We start from the raw sequence: 22,292 nt of genomic DNA, 5'->3' as shown, positions 1-22,292 counted from the left end.
AGGGAACTAGATCCCACATGCTGCAACTAAGGAGCTGGTGAGCTGCAACTAAGGAGCCTGCCTGCCGCAACTAAGACCTGGCACAACCAAAAATAAATAAATATTTTTTTAAAAAACCTCAATTACAGTTAAACGCTAGGAAAAAATTTATACAAAAAATAATAATAAATGAAAACTCTTAACACAATACCTGAGCCAAACAAAGTACTCACAAAGTATTATCTATTATAACTATTACCATTATTATTAGGATTAACTTAAAATATTCCTAATTATAATACTCAAATATTCAATCCTATGATTAGCAAATAAATCTATATATAATTGTATCTATGCTCTTAATTTATCCCAACAATACTGCAAAGGTGATATCATAATTTGAAATATATAAAGTATCTCACTCTACTCTTCCCATAAATCAGTTACAACGGTCCAAAGGTTATATCCATTTATCTTTCCACAGATAAGATTCATAATTTTAATGCATATTGAAAGAAAATTTTATATGCTAAATAACACCTTGAGAGTTCTTTAGGAGTTAAAGTTTCAAGACAACTACAGAAAAAATTAATTTCAAAAAGAGTATTAGGGGGCTTCCCTGGTGGCGCAGTGGTTGAGAATCTGCCTGCCAATGCAGGGGACACGGGTTCGAGCCCTGGTCTGGGAAGATCCCACATGCCACGGAACGACTAGGCCCGTGAGCCACAATTGCTGAGCCTGCGCGTCTGGAGCCTGTGCTCTGCAACAGGAGAGGCCGCGATAGTGAGAGGCCCGCGCACCGCGATGAAGAGTGGCCCCCCCTGGCCGCAACTAGAGAAAGCCCTAGCACAGAAACGAAGACCCAACACAGCCATAAATAAATAAATAAATAAATAAATAAAATTAAAAAAAAAAAGAAAAATAAATAAAGCAAATAATTAAAAAAAAAAAAAAAAAAAGGTACCCGGAACAGTTCTTTTAAAAGAAAAAAAGAGAGTATTAGTCCGGGATTTCCCTGGTGGTGCAGTGGTTAAGAATCCACCTGCCAATGCAGGGACACGGGTTCGAGCCCTGCTCCAGGAAGATCCCACGTGCTGCAGAGCAACAAAGTCCGTGCGCCATAACTACTGAGCCTGCGCTCTAGAGCCCGCGAGCCACAACTACTGAGCCCATGTGCCACAACTACTGAAGCCTGCATGCTCTAGGGCCCACCTGCTGCAACTACTGAGCCCACACGCTGCAACTACTGAAGCCCACGTGCCTAGAGCCCAAGCTCCGCAACAAGAGAAGCCACCGCAATGAGAAGCCCGTGCACTGCAACTAAGAGTAGCCCCTGCTCACCGCAACTAGAGAAAGCCTGCGTAGCAACGAAGAGCCAACACAGCCAAGAAAAGAAAAAAAAAAAGAGTATTAGTCTAAGTTTAACCATACTAACCAGGGGAGTTTTTGTTTGGTTGGGTTTTTTTGTGTGGTTTTTGTTTGGGTTTTGTTGTTGTTTTGTTGTTTTGTGTGTGTGTGCGTTTTCTGGGTTTTTCTGGAGGGGTTTTTTTTTTGGCTGTGCCAGGTGGCTTGTGGGTTTTTTTTTTAACTTTTTATTTTATATTGGCATATAGTTGATTAACAATGTTGTGATAGTTTCAGGTGTACAGCAAAGTGATTCAGTTATACATATACGTGTATCCACTCTTTTTCATATTCTTTCCCCATTTAGGTTGTTACATAGTATTGAGCAGAGTTCCCTGTGCTATACAGCAGGTCCCTGTTGGTTATCCATTTTAAATGTTGAAGTGGATCTTAATTCCCAGACCAAGGATCGAACCCAGGCCCCCAGCAGTGGAAGCGCGGAGTCCTAACCACTGGACTGCCAGGGAATTCCCAACCAGGGGAGATTTTAAACTGAAAATTTCTTTTAAAGTTATTTCTAAAAATTAACTGGTGAAATGCCTGTACAGAAATCATTTGTTGAACATATGTACGAAGCATATCTTCTCATTTTTTTCTAGTTCCATAGTTATGTCCCCAATGTTTTCTGTATTATATACACATACGTATATATTTTTAAATTTCTCAGTAGATGTGCCATGTATGCAAAAACAATTTCATTCATAAATCCAACCACTCAGAGATAACACTTATGTGCTATTTCCTTCTTTCTTTGCATAATGCAAATACAGGGTACAGAGATCAGATGTTATACAGACCTGATGCTATCCTATGACTCCTTAACAACATAGAACACTGGATGCTATGATTAAGTTGGAAATCTAGTTCAACCTGCTCCTACATAGTTGCCCTACTTTAGAGACCTAAACTGACCCGGCTCCCAAAGAAGACAGGTAAGAATCCCTGGACAAAACTTAATAATCGTATAAAGTTGACATGTTTTTCAGACTAAATCTGTTAATCTGGCTTGAAATACCTTCCAGATGACAAAGCAAGTAAGTACTTAATATTTTCCGCTCTCTTAAGGATTCCACTTCTTCCATACTCTTAACAATCAAACATCTTACCATCACAATCAAAGTACATTTTCCAGTAATATCAATCGCTGTTTAAACCTAATATTATATAAACCCAGAGTCAACTAATAAGAAAGCAAAGAGGCCAGGGAAGAAACCCAACTCCAACGCAGTCACAGGAAACGGTTATCTTGGAGCAAAATTAAACTACCAAATTTCTTGTGAATGCTTCCCCGTTCCTATCCTTGGGGATTAACTACTTCCAGATAAAGAGTAAGGATGGCTGCACGCTCGAAACATCAGAGGAAACAGCATGCAGATGCTGTCGCTGACAACGGTCTCAGATTTCTTTCCACCGAAAGCAAATCTGAAGATAATTCTAAAGGAACATTTCTCCACTACTACCTATATCATCGCTACCGTTTCTAGAAAATCTACCAGTTTATTTCAGGGGCAGAAGCTTCCGTTTTCAAAATGTCAACTAAATTTACCAATTTTACCTTTCAGTCTTCCCTTTAAAACTATTCTAGAGATGATGGTACTATTTTGCTTTCTGACTTGGGTTTAGCAAATCTTTACGACCTTGCGCTGTAACCAACAACACTGCGCGAAAAGCCGTGATCGACTGTGGTCTATATTGTGGGTGAGCGTGCGCGCGCGCGCGGTGACAACGAGGGAAGTCCGTCTAAACCTGCGACTGCGACAGGACCTTGCACCCTCCTCCATCAGCTGACCGTACCGCCCGGACAGATTTCATTCTGAAAAGCATCCTTGATGGAGGCCCAGGTTTTAAGAAATGGGTGAAAACAAAGGACGAATGGGATCCAGGTGGCTGAGGAGGCGAGGCCTTGGGAGAGGGAATACTCGAGCCCACCCCCGCCCGCACTTCCGGGCTCTGGCGCCCCGCCCGGCTTCCCCGAGCCGCTCTCCCCAGAGGCCCCGCAGGCGGCCCCACGTCCCGCAGCTGCGCAGCCCGACGTTCTCCGCGCAGCGATGCAACGCGGCCTGCGTCCGCAGTTTCGGAGGAGAGCTGCCATCTGCCCCCCGCCCGGCTGGCTCGGCGCCGCCGCGTTACCTGTTGAGGAGCAGGGAGGCGGCGCTGAGGCAGAGCAGCAGGAAGCAGAACATCGGGTACTGGCGACAGATCTCGCGTCCTACGTCCAGCCGCAGACGCTGCTTCAGCTTCTCTCCCAACGTCCGCACCCAGGGCGCCATCTCCGTCGGCGTGGCTGAAGCTGCACTACAGACTGAGGCTGAGGTCGAGGCGACCCCCCATCAACCTCCCGCGTCTCCGCCCCCGGGCCGGGCAGCGGACCCAGACCGCCGGCGACCGGCGGACGGTCCGCCGGCTGCAGCTGCCCAAAGCCCCGCCCACGGGCCCCGCCGCGCGTGCGCGGCCACGCCCCCATCCGCCTGGGGTTCAGCCGTACGACGTGTCCGCCGTCACCCCGCGCAAGGCCTGTCGGTCCCGCTGCTCAGCCCACGGGCCAGAGCCGCGCGCCGGCCTCCGGTGGAGGGCCCCGTTCCCCAGCGATCGGCCCTTTTCGGAAATTGGGGGGAAGCTGCAGTACCCAGTAACCGCCTGTATTGCGGAGGAGAGACAGAAGGTTGTGCCCGAGCACAGGAGAAACTGCAACCTCCCGCAGCCGTCGGGCCCTGCCTGCGGGACTCCCCGAGCTCGCGGGCCGCTGGGGACTGTAGTCTTTGTGGCGCGCCCCCCAGCAGTCTCCACGCCTCCTCTCCGTAAGCTCAGCTCTACGTGGGGACAGGTCCAAGGTTTGCATGACGCCCAAAGGGGAGGAGGGGGGACACCTCTCAGTCCTTATTTTGCACGAGCCGCGCGCGGGTGAGTAAAACAGCCCTGGAACACGGAAGAGTCAAACCCACCGGGACGCCAGCCCTGCGAGAAAGCATCTTTTACGCGCTCACGGGCGAGGCAGACCTCAGTTCACTACAGCCCCGCGGGCCTAACCAGAACCCAAGTGTTTGGATGAGGCAGCTTGAAAGGTTAGGTTGAATACCTCTTGTAGAGTGTCCTGCGGCTTTCGCTTTACTAAGGCATCACATTTCTAAATTTTAATTTCCGTATTCTCCGCTGCTTTGACAGATGCAGGAAGACAGTATCGTAATAATAAGTAAAATTTACTTAGGCGGAGCGCTAAGCACTTTCATTTAACCTTCACACATTCACCTCCGGATGGAGGTACTCTGTTTTTTCCCATTTTACAGCTAGATTACTGACATTACTGACGCGGAGAGGAACTTGCTCAGAATCATACTGCTAGCGAACCCGGGGTTGGAAGCCATTCTAACCCCAGAGCCGGTTCTCATGCTGTCTTTTCTCTTTCTTAGTATCTTACCCTCCAAAGTGCGGAGACAGACAGGTTCAGAAATGATTTTCTAAAAACATAAAAACTATGGTGTATGGACAGTTTAATGAATATTTTCCCATATTATTATTCCGAATACATGGATCATCTTTATGCATTATTTTCCTTCAGAATGTACCATCCTTTATTAATGCCATTTAATTTCATTGATATGATTATTACCACCCTTGATCACAAATTATACACATTTCTAATAATTTCTTTAGGATCAACATCAGTACAATTGCTGGATCAAAGAGTAAGAACATGATACATACTGTCAAAGTTCTTCCTAGAATGGTTAGCCAGTTCCACAACGGTATAAAAGTATCAATTTCACTGATCCTCATCGTTAAGTATTGTTTAAACTAACATCGCAAATATATTGTAGGATTACTCTGTAACAACATCATTGGAAAGCTTAGGGCTTTTTTTTTTTTTTTTAATGTTTTGAGGTACATAATTAAACGTTTATTTCACTTTTTCAACTTTTTTTTTTTTTTAGTGTCTTTGAACTACATATAAACCCCTCGTTTATATGAACAGTCTAGGGCTAAACTGAAGTATAAATAAAAGGTGTATGTTGAATTAACCTACATGCATCACGTGCCTACTGTGGACTTGAGTACTTTATAATTGGGTAAGTTACTTTATTAAACTTTTTGGGAAGTTACATTGCCAATCTTTTTTTTCTGTTTAAAAATTTTGCTTCTTTATAGGCTCATTCTGAAATTCCTGTTCAGCTTTTCACTGAGAGCCAGTACATTTTAATGATAAAATGTTTTCTGTTCTTTCATATTAGACGTCTTTACAACATCCAACTAAACTCCTTTCCCATATGATTTTCTTTGCAGGGGCTATTAGAATAAGCTAACTAGACAATAGACCAATTTAAATTTTCATATTGCTCTTATGCTCAGAAAAGGAAAAAATAAAAATAAACTTCTGCTATAAGAAAATTTTACAAAATCCCCACCTAAAAGAAGAAAATTTTTCCTATTGATCCAACTTCATCTAATGAAATAAAATTTTTACTCCATTAAATGTTTTCTCTTTAACCTATGGTCTGGTATCCACGTCAGCACTCATACACAGAGCTTGAATTTTTTTTTCCAACTTTTTATTAAAAGATATGAACTTCCTAGTGGGGATATGGGATATCCGTAATCAATCCTGGTTCTGAAATCAGCTTCACCTTCTACTGGCAAATTCTTTGCGCAAGGTTAACTTGATATATCTCAAACCTGGCATCCTCAACTCTAAACAGTTACCTTCCTCAGAAGTTTTAAAGAAGATTAAATTGGGTGGAAAGTGCCTATTAAATGTCTTTGTACAATGCCTAATACAAAAAGTTTTATTTTATGGATTTATGAACATGACAAAATACAGTCAAGCCAATTAGCTTTATTTGGATTACAACAACCTAAAATGACAATGACATGAAACCAAAGCTATGAGATACCTTACAGGAAACTGAGGTCCAAAGCGGTTTTTATTGCCTGCCCTCAAGTTCTAGACCTGCACTGTGCAATACTGCAGCCACTAGCCATTATCTGCCTATTGAGCACTTGAAATGTGGCTAGTTTGAATTGACATGTGTTATTAGTGTAAAACACACATCAGATTTTGAAAGCTTAGCATGAAAACAATATAAAGTATCTCAACTTTTAAAAGCTGATTACATGTTAAATGATATTTTGGAAATAATGGGCTAAAAATTAATATCTTGTGTTTCTTATTTTTGTAATGTGGCAACTAGAAAATTTTGAATTACATATGTGGATTGTGCTATATTTCTACTAGACGGTGCTGCTCCAGACGAGTGTTAGCTGTGGAGGGGCCAGTACAACTTAATGTGTAGACTTTTTATAAATGCCACAATTATCACATATGCTAGGGGTACATTTTCAGACTACAAAAAGTAAAAAATAGTTGATAACGCATTCATCTAAAGGGCTCATAAACACCAAACTACACTACAATATCTCCATTATTTTAATGAATATTTATTAGCAAATAAGTGTAAGGCACTGTACTAAATGCGGTGGTAGAACCAATGATTTAGGTGTTTTCTGACCTCCAAAGGCTTACAATCTAGTGAAGGAGGCATGTCACACATGAAAAATAATGTATCACACAGGGCATATTTATATATAAAGTCTGTAATAATAGAAGTCTTTTTTAATGACAGGTGAGGGGAAAGGGAAATTTTCAACTGGTGAGGATCAGGAAAGTCCTCTGGGAAGACAATAATTTGAGCAGACTAGGATTTATCTCTTTGCTTTCACCTAATTTTCAGCAGTTATGCAGCACTAGGCAAAGTATTTAAAATGCTTCTACCTAATTAAACCTGATTCCCCCAACCCACCAACAAACTGCATAAATTGCTTTTTACATTGGTACAGGAATCTGAAAAGATGGTGTTGACTACCTGAATCCCAGTGATTGGGCCTACTTAACGCTGAGGACCCTGAATGTACACCAGGCTTTAACTGTCAAGGGCCAATGTTTGGGTGGCATGTGTGTCAGGAAAAGGATAGAAGCATACTTACCCACTACCCCTTGGAGCCATTCAGTCCCTCCCTCTCACAGCTGCTCCTGTAATTTGAAGTATGCTTTCCTGTCACAGGTTTGGCATTTCCGAACCCCAGTTCCTCCGCACCCCCCCCCACCCTCCACCCATGAGTCTCAAAGCATCAAGTTTCTTGTTTTACCTTTTGTGGCATTTGTAATGTTACTTCTACAGTCTTAATTTTACATTTCATAATACCCTCTTCTCCCCACAACCTATCCCTATGTATCAACTTCTGGACATAATAATACCTGTAACAGGAACCATTAAACTGCCTTTTATACTTCAAGAAATGTTCCTTTCCTTGATTTTCAAAAAAAGGAAACTCAAAAAAAAAAAAAAAGGAAACTCATTACAATGGAGACTATACAATTAAAGGAGGAGCATTAAGGGATTTTTGGATGGGAGTGCAAGATGTTCAAAATGCAGTTACGACTTCCATATTTAACCCCCACTTTTTTGTGTGATCATGAAGTAAAACTTCCAATGGTAAGATATGAAGAACTACAGCTTTACACAACCAGTGGATCAAAGAGATACTCTGGATAAAAGCTGTTTGAGCATGAAATTCTGGGCAGTCTCATTTTATCTTAGCAACAAAAATGAAGCATTTAATGTTTGTCATCTTGTTTCTAAGATACGTTGGAATAATCATCCTCTTAAACCTCACTTTGATGTTAACAGGTCATAACTTCAGAAAATATAAATTATTAACTGATTAGGAACTGAAAATATATTCACCTGCCTGTTGATAAATGTTAAAGATTGGAAAAGGCACTTATAATCTAATACCACTACTCTTTGTATAAGATGGCCAATGTCTTTCTCGTCTAAAAAGTTTTTTTAAAGTTACATAGGGACTTCCCCGGTGGCGAAGTGGTTAAGAATCCGCCTGCCAATGTAGGGGACAGGGGTTCGATCCCTGGTCCGGGAAGATCCCACATGCCACGGAGCAACTAAGCCCATGTGCCACAACTAGTGAGCCTGCACTCTAGAGCCTGCGAGCCACAACTACTGAGCCCACACGCCGCAACTACTGAGCCCACATGCCGCAACTACTCAAGCCCGCGTGCCCTAGAGCCCACGCACTGCAACTACTGAAGCCGAGGCGCCTAGAGCCCATGCTCCGCAACAAGAGAAGCCACCGCAATGAGAAGCCTGCGCACTGCAACGAAGAGTAGTCCCCACGCTCCACAACTAGAGAAAGCCCGCGCGCAGCAACGAAGACCCAACAAAGCCAAAAATAAATAAAATTTTTTTTAAAAAGTTAAAGTTATCCTTTAAATAAAGCATTCCACCTTCTTTTTTTTTTTTTTTTTTTACAGGAATGTTCCTGGCAGCTTTATTTGTAATAGCCCTAAATTGGAAGCAACCCAGATGACCTTCAACAGTCGAATGGTTAAACGAACTGTGGTACAGGATACCATAGAATACAATTTAGCAATAAAAAGGAACAAATTATTGATACATGCGACAATAGACAATCGGATGAATCTCTATCCACCTTATTTTTTATGTTTACTATAGACACAATGGCTTTCTTTCATAAAAGGAAAAATGCTAACTATATTCAGATGTTTAAATACAGCTTTCAACTGATTTCAGTAACTCCTGAAAATATTTTGGAAAGTCTTTGTAGTCGTTCCTCTTACCTCTCAGTAGCTGTTTTCTAAAATACAAAAACAAAAGCACTTTGACATGGTACCTATAAACCACCATGCAACTAGGTAGGGTTGGTTAAGAATTGTGAAGATCACTAATAGCGGTACTTCAATTCCAGTTCTAGTAAGGTTGCTACCAAAATAGTTAAAATCAATTTTTATCTTCACTTTTAAAAAGAAACTTTCTGTATTTTGGTAAACTGATTCCAGTTATTAATCAAAAACAAACATTAAAAAAAACCCACAGAGCTTCCCTCGTGGTGCAGTGGTTAAGAATCCGCCTGCCATTGCAGGGGTCACAGGTTCAAGCCCTGGTCCAGGAAGATCCCACATGTCGTGGAGCAACGAAGCCCGTGCGCCACAACTATTGAGCCCGCGCGCCTAGAGCCCGTGCTCCCAACAAGAGAAGCCACTGCAATGAGAAGCCTGCGCACTGCAACTAAGAGTAGCCCCCGCTCACTGCAACTAGAGAAAGCCCGTGCACAGCAACGACGACCCAACACAGCCAAAAATAAATAAATAAACAAAAAAAACCCACAACTCAGTACTGTATATCTAAGTAGAAATCTTGAATAAGTAAATTGGAAATTCTTACTAAAAAAACTTTTATTGGAAAATTGCCCTTGTATATTGAAAGACAGTTACCATTTAAATTTAGGGTTTTTAGCTTAGATGAACACATTTAAAACAGTCTGAATTTTGAGCATTATCAGAAAGTCATATGGCCTATACTCTTCAATTTTGTAAAAACAGTTCAAGATATATACTTATTTATTCAATATAATTAAGAACTATCCCAGATGTTCACTGAGCATTTCTATCACTTCTATTTTCAGTTTTAATTTATATATATATATAGATATATAATTTAAAGATTAGCTCACTTTCAGTTCTTTATATTTGAGACTAAGAAAGCTTATCCAAGAATGCCCACAGAAACATTGGTGGTAGGACTGGAGCAATTTTTGTAAAGCTTCAGAGTTAAGAGACAAACAACAAATAGCCCTACCTAAACAGTCCTTTTCATGAACTGAATTTTCAAATGTTGATAACACATCACGTATTATCCCTAAGTTAGTTTAAGCCTATTTACATATTCAGTCTCTGCCGAGTTTCATAGCTTTCTTCCCACTGTGTGAAGCAGCATATGAAGCTGTTATTGATCACAGTAGGGGATGGGAAATTGTAATTACCACATACACTGCTGACAGAAAATGAATTTGAAGGGTAGCAGTGATAATGAATATAATTTATTGTTTTAAATATAATGAATATTAATTTAAATGTTTCTGAAGATTCTTCTTGCAATTACAAAGCATAGAAATACCAGATTTTCAAATATTGCCAAATATTTTAAAACCATGGTTTTGCTCCTAAAGTTACCTTTAATCAGAGGTTAGTAGATTTGGGGTTTTGACTCATACATAAATAGCTATGTTACAAACCTACTGCACAAGCAATAAAGGAAAAACCATCAGCTAACAGCCTTATATAAACTCCAGAAAGCCAGGACTTCTGATGTTCCCCTAACTGTACATGTTCCTCAGGGATACTTTGTTGATCATCATTTTAATGCACATACAGCACGAAGACTTTACTATTTTCACTGAAGAGGATTTTTGAGAGCTTGGCTTGGAAGGGTGGGTTGGGGACACAGACTAAGACACCAGAAATGTGAAGTGAGCCAAAGAAAGACCAGGCCAGCAGTCTGTTTACAGGCAATACCAATGGAAGGTTAAGGCGAGAAGGATGAGCTCAGACCAAATTATAAAATTTTAAATTACATATATGGCTTGCATTTTATTTTTACTAGACAGTGCTATTGTAGAAATAGATATGGAGAGCCATTATAATGTGCCACTTATAAATCTGGAACCACTTAAGATCTTTGTAAATATAAAGTTCAGCCAGACCTGAACTTCTCAAAGGGTATGGTAGGACTTGGATAGAGAGGATTTTTAGGCCTATTCAGTACCAGTAAGTCATCAAGTGTAACTGGATGTGATAAATTAACAGGATATAATCATTGACAGAGCACTCTAACATGTACAGCAAAGAGCTGGAATGGCAAACCTGCATATAACAGATCAATCAAGCCCTGACATTAAACCAGGAGTCCACACAGATGTGACACGAAGCTGGAAATACAGTTGAGATCAAGGAGACAAGTATAGAAGAAAAAAGGGAAATAAGAACAGATAAGAACAGGATAGAGAATATTAACATAACTAGCAAAGTAGCAAGGAAACTTTTCAAGGAGAGTGATTCAATGCCTCAGAGAAGTTAAAGCTTTTCTCTCAGCTTATGGGATCTTAATTCCCTGACCAGGGATCAAACCCGGGCCCCGGCAGTGAAAACACCAAGTCCTAACCACTGGACCGCCAGGAAATTCCCTAAAGCTTTTAAAAAATGTAACTTTTATATCAGCCTACTGGTATCCTGTGAACACTTCTTGAAAACTGAGGGGAGAGGGAAATCAACTTAAAAGAGGCATCATTCCAAAATCACCACGCTACCTAGGAAAAGGTGCAATAATATGCTTTATCCTGATAATGAAACACGTGGTGTTTCAACTTAAAGACAGTTTACTAGGGGCGGAGAGGAAGAGGAGATTGCTGGTGCTTAGGAGAACACTCTATAATTTTTAGAAAATACTTGAATCATTATTATTAATAAAGCAAATTTGGGAGGCTGGTTTAGCAGTTAAACTGGCTTTTATTTCCTGATCAGGCTAATATATTTATTAGCTTTACACTAAATGAGTTTTGCCTAGAATTTCAGAACAGAGAGACCGTAAGTAAATGAACACTAATTCTACAAACTAAAAAACATACTTACTAGCACAAAAGTAGATCCATATGGCTAATTTTAATTGACCTCTCTTACACAGGTTGACTCTTAACTAGTACAACATTAACACAGTAATTTAGGGAATTTGGGAATAACTTGAATAATGCTCTGTGAAGAGTTGAGACTTTTATTCCTCAGAATATATGGCTTTAAGAGAAAGGTTTGTCCTACCACTCTCTCCCTCAAATAGTAACTAAGTATCACAAAAATAATGTACCAGGAAATGTTCATAATATGTAAGGTATTACAGGGCAAATGAACAGTAATGTAACATTTCCTGTATTTTGTAAAACTAGGTCTTCACAACAAAAGTATGAATGAAATGAAGCAAAAACCATCTAGGCAGAATTTTTTTTAAGTATTTATTTTTATTTTCTGGCTGCACCACACGTGGGATCTTAGTTCCCCAACCAGGGACTGAACCTGTGCCACCTGCATTGGAAGCGTGCAGTTTTAACCACTAGACCACCAGGGAGGTCCCAGAATTTTTTTTTTAACACAAGCTGTATCTCATAGAATGCTGAAAGCTAGAAAAATATCACAATCTAATAGCATCTCTTTTTTACAGGAAAGTAAACTCAGGGCCAAAGAGGTTATATTTGTGTTTGCTCAGTTCCTTTTATTAAGTGTCTCAATGATTAAGAAAAAAATATTTTGTTTTTCACCTGAAACTATTGGGGAAGTAAGAGTATCTAAGTCATTGAAATTGTGAGACTATATTAATTCACAGTCTTTTGCTTTAGCAACCTGTACTTTTCTAAGTTTATATGAAAAGTGAATATAAACAGGCTACATCAGGCTTATTAGAATGGGAAAGCCCTATAAATACAAGAGATTAGTGTGTCTTATGTCCATCAATTTTAATTGAAACAGTCTAGGTACACTAGTTGAAAACTTAGCCAAGATTTTTGGTACCAAAACCCTCTAAAGTCAGTTTCTCCCTTGATATCAACTAATTAATATTTAATATCATAAAACCTGTTAAAAATGGTTTTAAGGGAGGAGTTCCCTGATGGTCCAGTGGTTAGGACTCAGCGCTTTCACTGCCGTGGCCCGAGTTCAATCCCTGGTTGGGGAACTAAGATCCTGCAAGCCACACAGTGCAGCCAAAAAAATAAATGGTTTTCATACCTGGAAGAGGTCCTTAAGAATAGGCAAAATGATCTGAAATGTTTGAATTGCCATATTTAGGTCGAAATGTTTTTTAAGGATTTAGACCCTCTAATCAGCAAAGACAGAGCATATGACAAAAGTATAAAAGAATATATTCCACAAGTAGGTCAACATGGACTCTCACCAAATCCCAGAACAACAAATCTGGAAAAGGTAGGTTTGAGACACCTGCCAAAATAAGGAATGTAGTCTCATTAACTAGTAAAAGAACATATATGAAGGTATGCTGTATTAAATGTAAATGGACAAAGAAAAAAAAGGAAATGGGAGTTCTCTGGTGGTCTAGGGATTTTTGGTGCTTTCACTGCCCTGGCCCGGGACCAATCCCTGGTCAGAGAACCAAGATCCCACAAGCCACGCAGTGTGCCCAAAAAAAAAAAAAAAAAAAAAAAGGGATAAACCGAAATACTGCTCAATGGTTTCTTCTAAGTGTTCAGAAATTGTATGCTAAAATAAAATCATACTATTCCCAAAAAAAGGGTTCAAAATAATCTGCTTTGCTCAGTCAAGAATGCCACTAAGTTTGCATCCTTAGTCACAAAATGTCTTCTATATACCCATTAGCATGCTAGGTGCTGTTCTCTTTTCAAGTAAGATTTATTCAAACTTTTTCCTAGACAATTTATTTTAAATGAGCTGTCACGTGATTATACAGATGAAGGTGGTTTCTTCTAATCTAAGATAGTGTACATCATACTGTTGTATTTTACTACTCAGTTCTATTTTTAAACTATCACTTTTTATATTAATTTGCACAAATTAGTACAAAAGATGAAGAACTGAGGCTATGTTCATTTTGCAATCAGAGGACTGCAGGAAAAAGAGCCATTTTTCATGGGAGGGATGAGTGACTTCCGGAAAAGGCAAAACCTCTGGCTAGCAAGAGTGGAAAGGGAAGAAATTTAGGTCCCCGAGGGTTGCAGAACTGCATTCAGGGTCTACCCACCTCCTCAAAGCAAATAACTCGCCCGCAAGTCAGTGTTCCTACAATTGAGCACTCTGCTTCCCGGCACTGGAGGGGTAAGCTTGCCTGCCTGCCTGCCTGCCCTCAAGGAAATGATAATAAAGCCTGTTAGTCCTTGTGTTCTCACACACACACACAACTTACAGTCACCTGTCTCAGTGGATAGGCCCAGGAACACCAGACCACTTTGATCTTTCTTTCATAAATATGAAAAAAGCAGAATTACCAAACATTTGAGAAAAAAGTCAAAAGCACTGAAAGTAAATAACCAAAGTGAAGTAGTATTTCAATGCATTAAGAAACTGGTTATCTTTTTAAAAATTGACAGAATTCAAGAGTGAGCAAGACAGTCCATACATAAAATAAGCCCGCTCTACTGCTAAAATTTAAAATCAATATATGCCCCAGAAGAAAAAAAAAAGTGACAGTAAAGATAGTTAACAGGAATTGGGAGATGAAGGAAAAGAAAGTATTGAGTGTGCTGTTTCCCCATACAGTGAAGAGCAAACAGGTACTGAAACCGGTGTAAGTAGAGGCCTAAGTGTAGTTGAGGTAATCAACTGAACTTAAAACAGTTCAGAAAAAAAAGGACTAGGAGGGTAAGCCAAATGTCTCCAAGGGGAAAAAAAAAAATACTGCTTAAACTTAGTAATTAAAAGATATGAGGTTAACTACAATCAGAACTAAACAGTCATTCATCTCTGTTAATTGACTAGGGTGTGAGCAGAGGAGTAGACTTTCACATCCTGTGCTCTATCTTGTTTTCCAGGTATAAGTCTTTTAAATTTTCTTTAAAGTACTATCAAGTTAAAATATCAACTAAGCATATTTAAGTATAAATACCACCTTTATCCATCAATACTCAAACAAGTAGGTATATATACTGTAGTGAGAAAATGCCTTAAATTCAAGTAGGTATATATACTGCAGTGAGAAAATGCCTTAAATTCAGAGCCTCCCTTCTCAAGTGATTTTTCAACCAGCAACCAACTGTAAGGTACATATTAAGACTATTCATATGGATGCAACCATGGCTTTATTTTAAAATATAGTAAGTATGGATTACTCTTAGAAATAGCTGTTTTCAAGACGTTAATGCATAGTTACCTAGCCTTCATGCTTTTCTCAAGCATCACTACATATCCTTTCCAAAGTGCTCTACATTAAGAACCTTACACAAACTTTATGGACTCAAAACCAACTAGCCTCATCAGCAAAACAAGAATTCTATCTTGAAGTACCCCTTCCTCATAAAGAAGTTAAGTATAGATGGGGTTTGGTAGGTCGATACTGTTTTGTTCAGCAGCTTAGAATTAAGCTGAACATCAACATAAATATTGTTGGGCTGGGCTGTCAATAATTAAACTGATATAAAAATTAATGCAGTCTATAAACCCACAGCTCCTTTCAAGACTTTTTTAATGTCAGACGATTTAAACGTGGATCTTCATGATCTTAATTTGCTTAAAGCATTAGTATTTCATGTTAATTTTTAAGCTTTCATGTTGTGAATTAAGTGGCTCAAAACTTTTTATTCCTTCAAGTTAACATGCCACAATGAAGCCTAATTCAGCAAATAAGCTAAACTGAAAATTTATTTCCACCAAACTAAAAAATATTTTGAAAAATATTTTTAAATGCCTAGCACCATTAATTAAGATTTCCCTGCCCTGGAGGAGCTTCTATCCTAGGAGGAGGCAAAAGAAACCATATACAGAAGAAACAGAGTAACTTTAAAGAACAAGGAGTGGTAGTAGTTTAAATAGACTAATCAAAAGACACTAAGCAGCAGGGAGGATAAGCCAAAGAAACCACAGCATCTGCTGCTGGGCCCCTAACTGCTGCTGCTGTCCTAAATGCTAAATGGAGCCTCAGAAAACCATCAACTAAGACTTCAAGTATAATTTTAAAATAAAAGCTTTTCATCCTGTTTTAATTCTATTTATAAATGAACCTGAAGTTAGGTAGGGTGCCTAGAAGAAATTACACCTGTCAATGTTGAAGGATTCCTAGGAATTCAACTTATGCAAATTCATGTGAATTTTTACTATTTCAAGAAGCAAGGTTATTAAATTTTGCCAGAACTACCCTGCAATTACATATGCATGTGGCTGCAGAGAACTGAAAAGTGTACTCCACCAATTTTTATATAGATGACCTTTGACATACTGCTCATTTCTGGTTTTCCTCCAAGCTCATTCCAAATATTCAGTATACTAAGAAACACAATTAGTATATATGCTTTTCTAATTTCCCATGATGCGTTAAATAAAGCAGTTTCAGAGGCCTAATTCTTGAGTCCTCCAATTAAAGCAACATGAATACCAATATATTAAAAAATATTCTCTTGAAAAATGACGTCATAAGGGTTTTTACTCATGACATAAAATAGATGTACCTAGTTCTAGCAATTTTGTGTTCAAATGATTCAGTACTGGCATTTTCTAATTCACATAGGAAAAAATCAGGACACAAGTTGAAATGCAAAGTTGTTATCCACATGGCATGACTATTCAAATTTCTTCATCTCATTTGAAATTAACAGCAATAGAGCCACACCAGATATAATGATCTTAGAACTCTTGTTATGTCATGGTATGTTTCTGTACCTGGAAGACTAGATTTTGGAATCTACAAAACTCTTTTCTACACATTTAGTACTGTGAACACGCCCTAATCACATTCTTTACTTAATCGGTGGTAATGGCTTGTCCACATCAAAACCTTTGTCCTTTGCCTTGGAAAAGGAGAAACTGGCTGTAGTTCATAAATGACAGATGTCAATTCCCTTAGGTATCCCAAAATTCTCTCCAAAACGTATTTTGTATCACAAGAATCCTTTCAGAATACAGGCTGAAAGCCTAAAAAGGTGAAGAAATGACAATTCATGTACATTACAGATAGCAGCTTCAGATTAGACTCCCTTCAGATTAGAACTTGTTTTTAAACCACTCTACAAAGTAAAAAATCAGGTATTCACTGAAGCTTGTAGTATTCTAAAATAACCTTATCTTGATCTATTGCTTGTGTTAAAAAAAACATTTCAGGAAACTTACAGTTGAAGACACTAATTTCCAAAATGGTTTATTGGGACTTCTCCCTCACCCAAAAAGTCTTATTCAGCAATCTTGACGTGAACAAGAAAAAAAAAGTACTAGTTTGGCATCTGCACAGGGAGCCAAATAGGCAATGTAAATGGTTTTCAAAATCCCCTAGTAGTGTACAAGAATTTTTCAGGTATAAAACTTCCACGACTGTTCTGAAATGACAAAAACTTTTTTCGATCATCAGTATAAATTTTAGCAATCATAACACAATGAATGACCTAAAAGGATCTCTGTCTTCATGAAGTGGCCAACACTACCTCCACACCCCCCCCCAAGAAATCCTAGGGCTGAGCCAAAACCTCCTGAATGTATTTACAAGTTCCCCATTCTTTGATAATGATTTGCCAACTTAGCTTAATAAAACACATTTTAAGCTCAATTTCACCTACCTAACCTCATTTGCGCAGTCACCTGAATGTGCAGCATTCTATTAAAGCAAAATAGTTTGTTCACTCCCCTCTCCTGTGTTACTTACAACCTCCGTCACTCATCTCTAAACCTCCAGAGTGACAAGAGAATGGAGCACTGAATGGTGGCGGCACATTACCAGAAAAGCAGAGCCAAATTACCAGTAACTTCTTCATTGAGTCCACCGGCGTGTGTGTGACCACAGAATATTTTCATAGTCAATTAAAATTAAGTGGAGACCAACACTATACATTTATCCTATACAGCATCTCCCAATCATGTGCTTGAATTAGGGATCTTGGGGAATTTGTTTTTACCACTGGCTAGTTACTTTGAATGTATGAGTAATTAAAAGGCGAAAGACTTCTAAAGATTCCAAGTGTCTATTTTAAAGCTGTTAAATGAAAAACGATGAAATGGAGGACACCCACAATAATTCTTGGACTCCTGGAGATCCTAAGACATGCTACAAAAATAGGTCTTTATTCTTAGGAAAATATAGTCAGAGCTAGCTTCCTTATGCTATACATAAAATCTTAACATCAGAGGCAGTACAGATAGTACAGATAGTTTTTGAACTGATCTCCAAACAAGCACAAACCCACTACGTTGAAAAGAACAGGTAATTTGAGGTTTTTGGCAAAAGACAGTACTTCACACATCTAATCCAAATCAGAGAGCCTGCAGACAGTTTTCGGTGAGATAAAAGGAATGAAATAAATATAAATTCTACAGATAAATAAATGTAAGAGAATTTAAATAAGCTAACAGAACTAATTTTTTTTTTTAATAAAAATACTAGTCAGGTACAAGCTTTTGTTTCTCAATGCCAGACTTCTAAATGTTTATCAGACTACTGTTAATGTCATTAAAAACCTAATTTTGGACCAGGGCATTAGTTATAATACTGTTTTGCATTCATAAAAAAGATTTGTTTCTTTCAACTGAATGCTCCTGGTCCTGAAAAATATTTTAGGCATATTACTGAAGGCAGACTGTGGTACTAATAAAACTTACATCTTAAGTACTTTTTTAAAAAGTGACAGACAAAAAAGTCCATCTAATTTGCCCACAGTTAAAAATGTCTTTAAACATTGGTTTATAATTAGCATCTCAAGAAAGTAGTGGCATGCCCTATTGAGTGGTATTACTGCGTAATTAATACTACACTTTAAAACACCATCCCCACAAGTCTGTTCATTTTATGTACTGTTACTTCTTTATTCATTCATTTTATACCCACCACTGAATTCCTACGGTCAGATAAAAATTTTACAGTGTACATCACTGGGGAGAAAACAAACCATGGTGGGTATTCTTGGAAGTTTTAGGAACCTGAGGAATCATTTACTCTAGGGGGATAGCTCCCTCACCTAAATGCACGAAGTCCTTCTACTTTTTAACTTCTCCCCTTAAATAGACTATGTCATACTGGTTTTTTTTGTTTTTTTGTTTTTTTTGCTATGTTTCTGATCAACAGTGACTTTTGGCTTAACGATCAAAAAAAAGCTGTCCTGAATGTGACAATTTTGCCCATCTAGCATGATGATATTCACCCTCATACAAGTCTTTTCAAATAGCTATATACAAGTGAATACCCGAGGTCACCCCACCAATCCATTCCTATGTTGTTCCTAGTTTATCATGAGTAAGTGTATTTTCTTAAATCAGACTTGCAGTAATTGGTAGATAAATTTCTCATGATGCTACAACAATGGCCATCATGAGTGTGCAACCGCTCTTTTTGTGCTAAATCCACCCCCCCCATTTCTAACATCTGATTCAGTCACAATGCTGGAAAACCTTCCACAAAATGCATGTTTGGGAAAATATATCTAACACAATTTTCTCACAAAGCAACTTTCTAAAAACTGATTAAAGTGATGATCACTTTTGATTGCCAAGTAGTCTGCAGAAACAAAATCTTGCGTCTGCTTTGGTTAGGTAACTCAAGTTTTCTTTTTTAACAATCAGAATGCTTTAAGGATACATTTTTCACCCCAAGGAAGGGACGTGACTCTTTGATTTAAGACCCATTCCTTGACAATATATACAGAATTTCTTTAACTTGTCATCTGTCCATTCTTTGAAGCTGTCAAAGCCAAGAACCCATAAACAAATCACAAATAGCAATAACCTACATTAGTTAACATTCCCCTTTTTAACATGTTGACATTTTTACTAAAGGATTCGTTATTTTTGCATTTCCATTTCTCATATCCCATGACATTCCATAAAAATTGCATTATTGCTTTATAGGCCACACAACATTCAAAAGTATGTTTATATGCATTGCCTGTTTTCCTTGATCTGATAAGAGTTTGATACTGATTTTACTACAGAAATTTAAGTTTGAAAATACCAGTTAGTATTTCTTCTCAGTACTTAATTGTTCACATCACTAATCACTACATGCATATTTAGCTCTGATTATATTGCTCAAAAACTGCACCCATTATCAGAACAGTGCAAATGATTATTTAATTTTAAAATTAATTATAATGGCTTAAATTCAGTTAGTCAAATGAACACTGTCAAGTAATTTCACTTGAGTGTGTATATATTTCATCACCACTGTTTACATTACCCATCAATTCTTCACAATTTTTTAATATCAGTTTTCCCTCCCAAATCCCCAAACTAAGAATGCCAAATAGTCTTGGAAACCCACAGCTCCACATTTTAATGTTTTCTTAAGAACACATTTGTGAACTCACAAAAATGTTCATCTTTCAACTTTGACAATGCAGTTCTTACTTAAGTCAAACAAACCTGTTCTAAAATCCCAACAAATAATTCTGAGAATTAACTTAAACACCTTGACAGTGTCCCTTAAAAAGGGTATGACAGTAAAGTGCCAATAGGCATGGCAATGACCTCTTTGATGGGATCATTTAACTCCTTGGAACTGGGAAATGCCAGCACCAAGGATTACACTGAGATTCAATTTTACTGAAGGCTACATTTAGTTTACCCACTTTCCACAACCTATTATACTCATTGTATGTTAGAATGAAATGTAAATGTTCTGTGTAGCCCTCAAACTTACACTAAGATTTGAGAGATGTACTTTAAAAAAGCACGGGGTAATATATAAAATCAGTGGCAAAAAGTTTCATTAAGCACCAGGAACTAATTTTTGTCACCCCATACTCATTTTGTAGGTAATGTTTCAATAACCGGCAAGGCACATTTACATATATTCCAATGAATACTTATTGACAAATTTTAAATTACACTCTATGTCCCAGCTATCCCAGTAACTGACATACAACATACTAAAATGGTTTATTAAGATAACATAAAAAAAACCAATTAATGTGAAACATACAGGCTATTGGCAACCACTATCTAAAATTATGTAAGTACAAATAAACATACTGAAATGTGTGCATTTCTAAGTTTTTAAACCAGAATATTTCTATACTAACACACATTTATATTAATGACACATAAAAAAAATAAAAACTTTATTACAAAAATAAGTTACACTCGCCTCCAGCTTACAGTATAAAACAATTTTATTTGCAGGAATGCAAAATGATTGTTTGCCATGAGCAGTTTGAACATATGACATGTCTAATTTTCTTGTTAAATTTGCATTTACTGGGGAAACTGGTGTGTATAAAACCTTAATTAAGTATAAGCTCTGATCTTCATCATGGTGCCTATTGGGTATGTGATATAACTGCAGTATCCCTTTGGGGAAGGGGAAAAGGGATTTCTTTATACCAAGTCTCAATTAAACTATAATTTCACTTCTGACTTTAAGCTATCAATTTAGGACTTGGCAAAAATTTTTTTGAGGGTGATTCAATAGAGGATGCTTCACCACTGAACACTCACTGTCATCAAGGTGCTTTAGAAAATTAAAAACATAGCACAAATGATTGTACTCTATTCTACAAGTTATCATGACCTGCATAAGAAATGGAAAAGCTGATTCACGTTTTTGCAGTGATCAGCAATAAGAAATGCACTAATGAAACATACCTTTTACCTAAAAAGCTAAACTACAGCCGTATACTAATTTCTATGATTTATGAAAAAACTTCAAAATATCCAAATGTCAGGCTTCGCTGTACAACTGTCAGTTTTAGTCTGACTTTTTATAAAGGGACACTGCAGTATTTAGTACAAGTTCGGATGCACTTTTTTTGAACATCTGATGTCTTACAAAAGTAACATCTTGCTAAACTATTATACATCCAAATAACTACAATATCTGAAGAAGCAAGGCTGCTTTTTCAGCCACAAAATACGACAAAAGCAAGGCCTGTTATGATGGTCATGAGGAAGTCTTACAAGCCTCTGAAACTAAAGGCAACTAAGAATGTTACATTTGGTATATTAAAATCTTACCCTCATATCATTTAACAAGCCTTGCTTTTATCTACAAAGATTTTCTATGTACAGTACAGACAGGGTATAGTTCAATCCTCTGCTACTGAGGTAGTTAACCAACCCTTTAAAAAAGGTTCTGAAAAGAACCACTATCTGGAATGCCTGACTAACCAGCTCTGATGATTACACCTGAAACTGCATATCTGAACACAATTCAAAAGTGATTACTATAAAAAAGATATAGACAATCATGATTAACCTTGGTGAGCAGAAATAAAATTTAAGGATACCAACAATGGCATTCATCTATGCCACTGCAATAAAATTTAAATGCACAAATTCAAGAGAATATTTCAGAAAACCAATGCTGGGATCCTTAATTTAAAAAAACAGGGGAAAAATCTAC

At 38.0% G+C, this 22,292-nt stretch overlaps 2 protein-coding genes and 1 long non-coding RNA gene across 11 annotated transcripts in view; 1 reads left to right on the top strand and 2 right to left on the bottom strand.

The window, feature by feature from the left end:
* The window catches only part of SNX14 (sorting nexin 14), a 65,428-nt gene extending 61,621 nt beyond the window's left edge, over positions 1 to 3,807 (bottom strand). For all 5 annotated transcript variants that reach the window (XM_036871490.1, XM_036871493.1, XM_036871492.1 and 2 more), the window contains exon 1: positions 3,514 to 3,807. In XM_036871490.1, coding sequence (XP_036727385.1) covers positions 3,514 to 3,653 — 140 coding nt within the window. In that variant the 5' untranslated portion in view covers positions 3,654 to 3,807. The remainder of the gene's footprint in view (positions 1 to 3,513) is intronic.
* A 71-nt stretch (positions 3,808 to 3,878) lies between these two features.
* LOC118905137 lies at positions 3,879 to 8,980 on the top strand. The gene is made up of 3 exons (XR_005022169.1): positions 3,879 to 4,181; positions 5,313 to 5,447; positions 8,705 to 8,980. It is a non-coding gene; the product is annotated as an uncharacterized LOC118905137 (long non-coding RNA).
* A 9,713-nt stretch (positions 8,981 to 18,693) lies between these two features.
* LOC118905522 (synaptotagmin binding cytoplasmic RNA interacting protein) overlaps positions 18,694 to 22,292 on the bottom strand; it is a 27,648-nt gene continuing 24,049 nt past the window's right edge. For 2 of the 5 annotated variants that reach the window (XM_036872237.1, XM_036872243.1), the window contains one exon: positions 18,694 to 22,292. This exon is cut by the window's right edge and continues 365 nt beyond it. The gene's annotated coding sequence lies outside the window, so the exon portion shown is untranslated. The other 3 variants (XM_036872239.1, XM_036872240.1, XM_036872242.1) reach the window with 2 other exon arrangements.

The sequence above is a fragment of the Balaenoptera musculus genome, chromosome 12 (genome assembly GCF_009873245.2).
Source record: "Balaenoptera musculus isolate JJ_BM4_2016_0621 chromosome 12, mBalMus1.pri.v3, whole genome shotgun sequence".
Taxonomy (NCBI): domain Eukaryota; kingdom Metazoa; phylum Chordata; class Mammalia; order Artiodactyla; family Balaenopteridae; genus Balaenoptera; species Balaenoptera musculus.
This window is presented reverse-complemented; position numbering and strand designations above follow the sequence as displayed.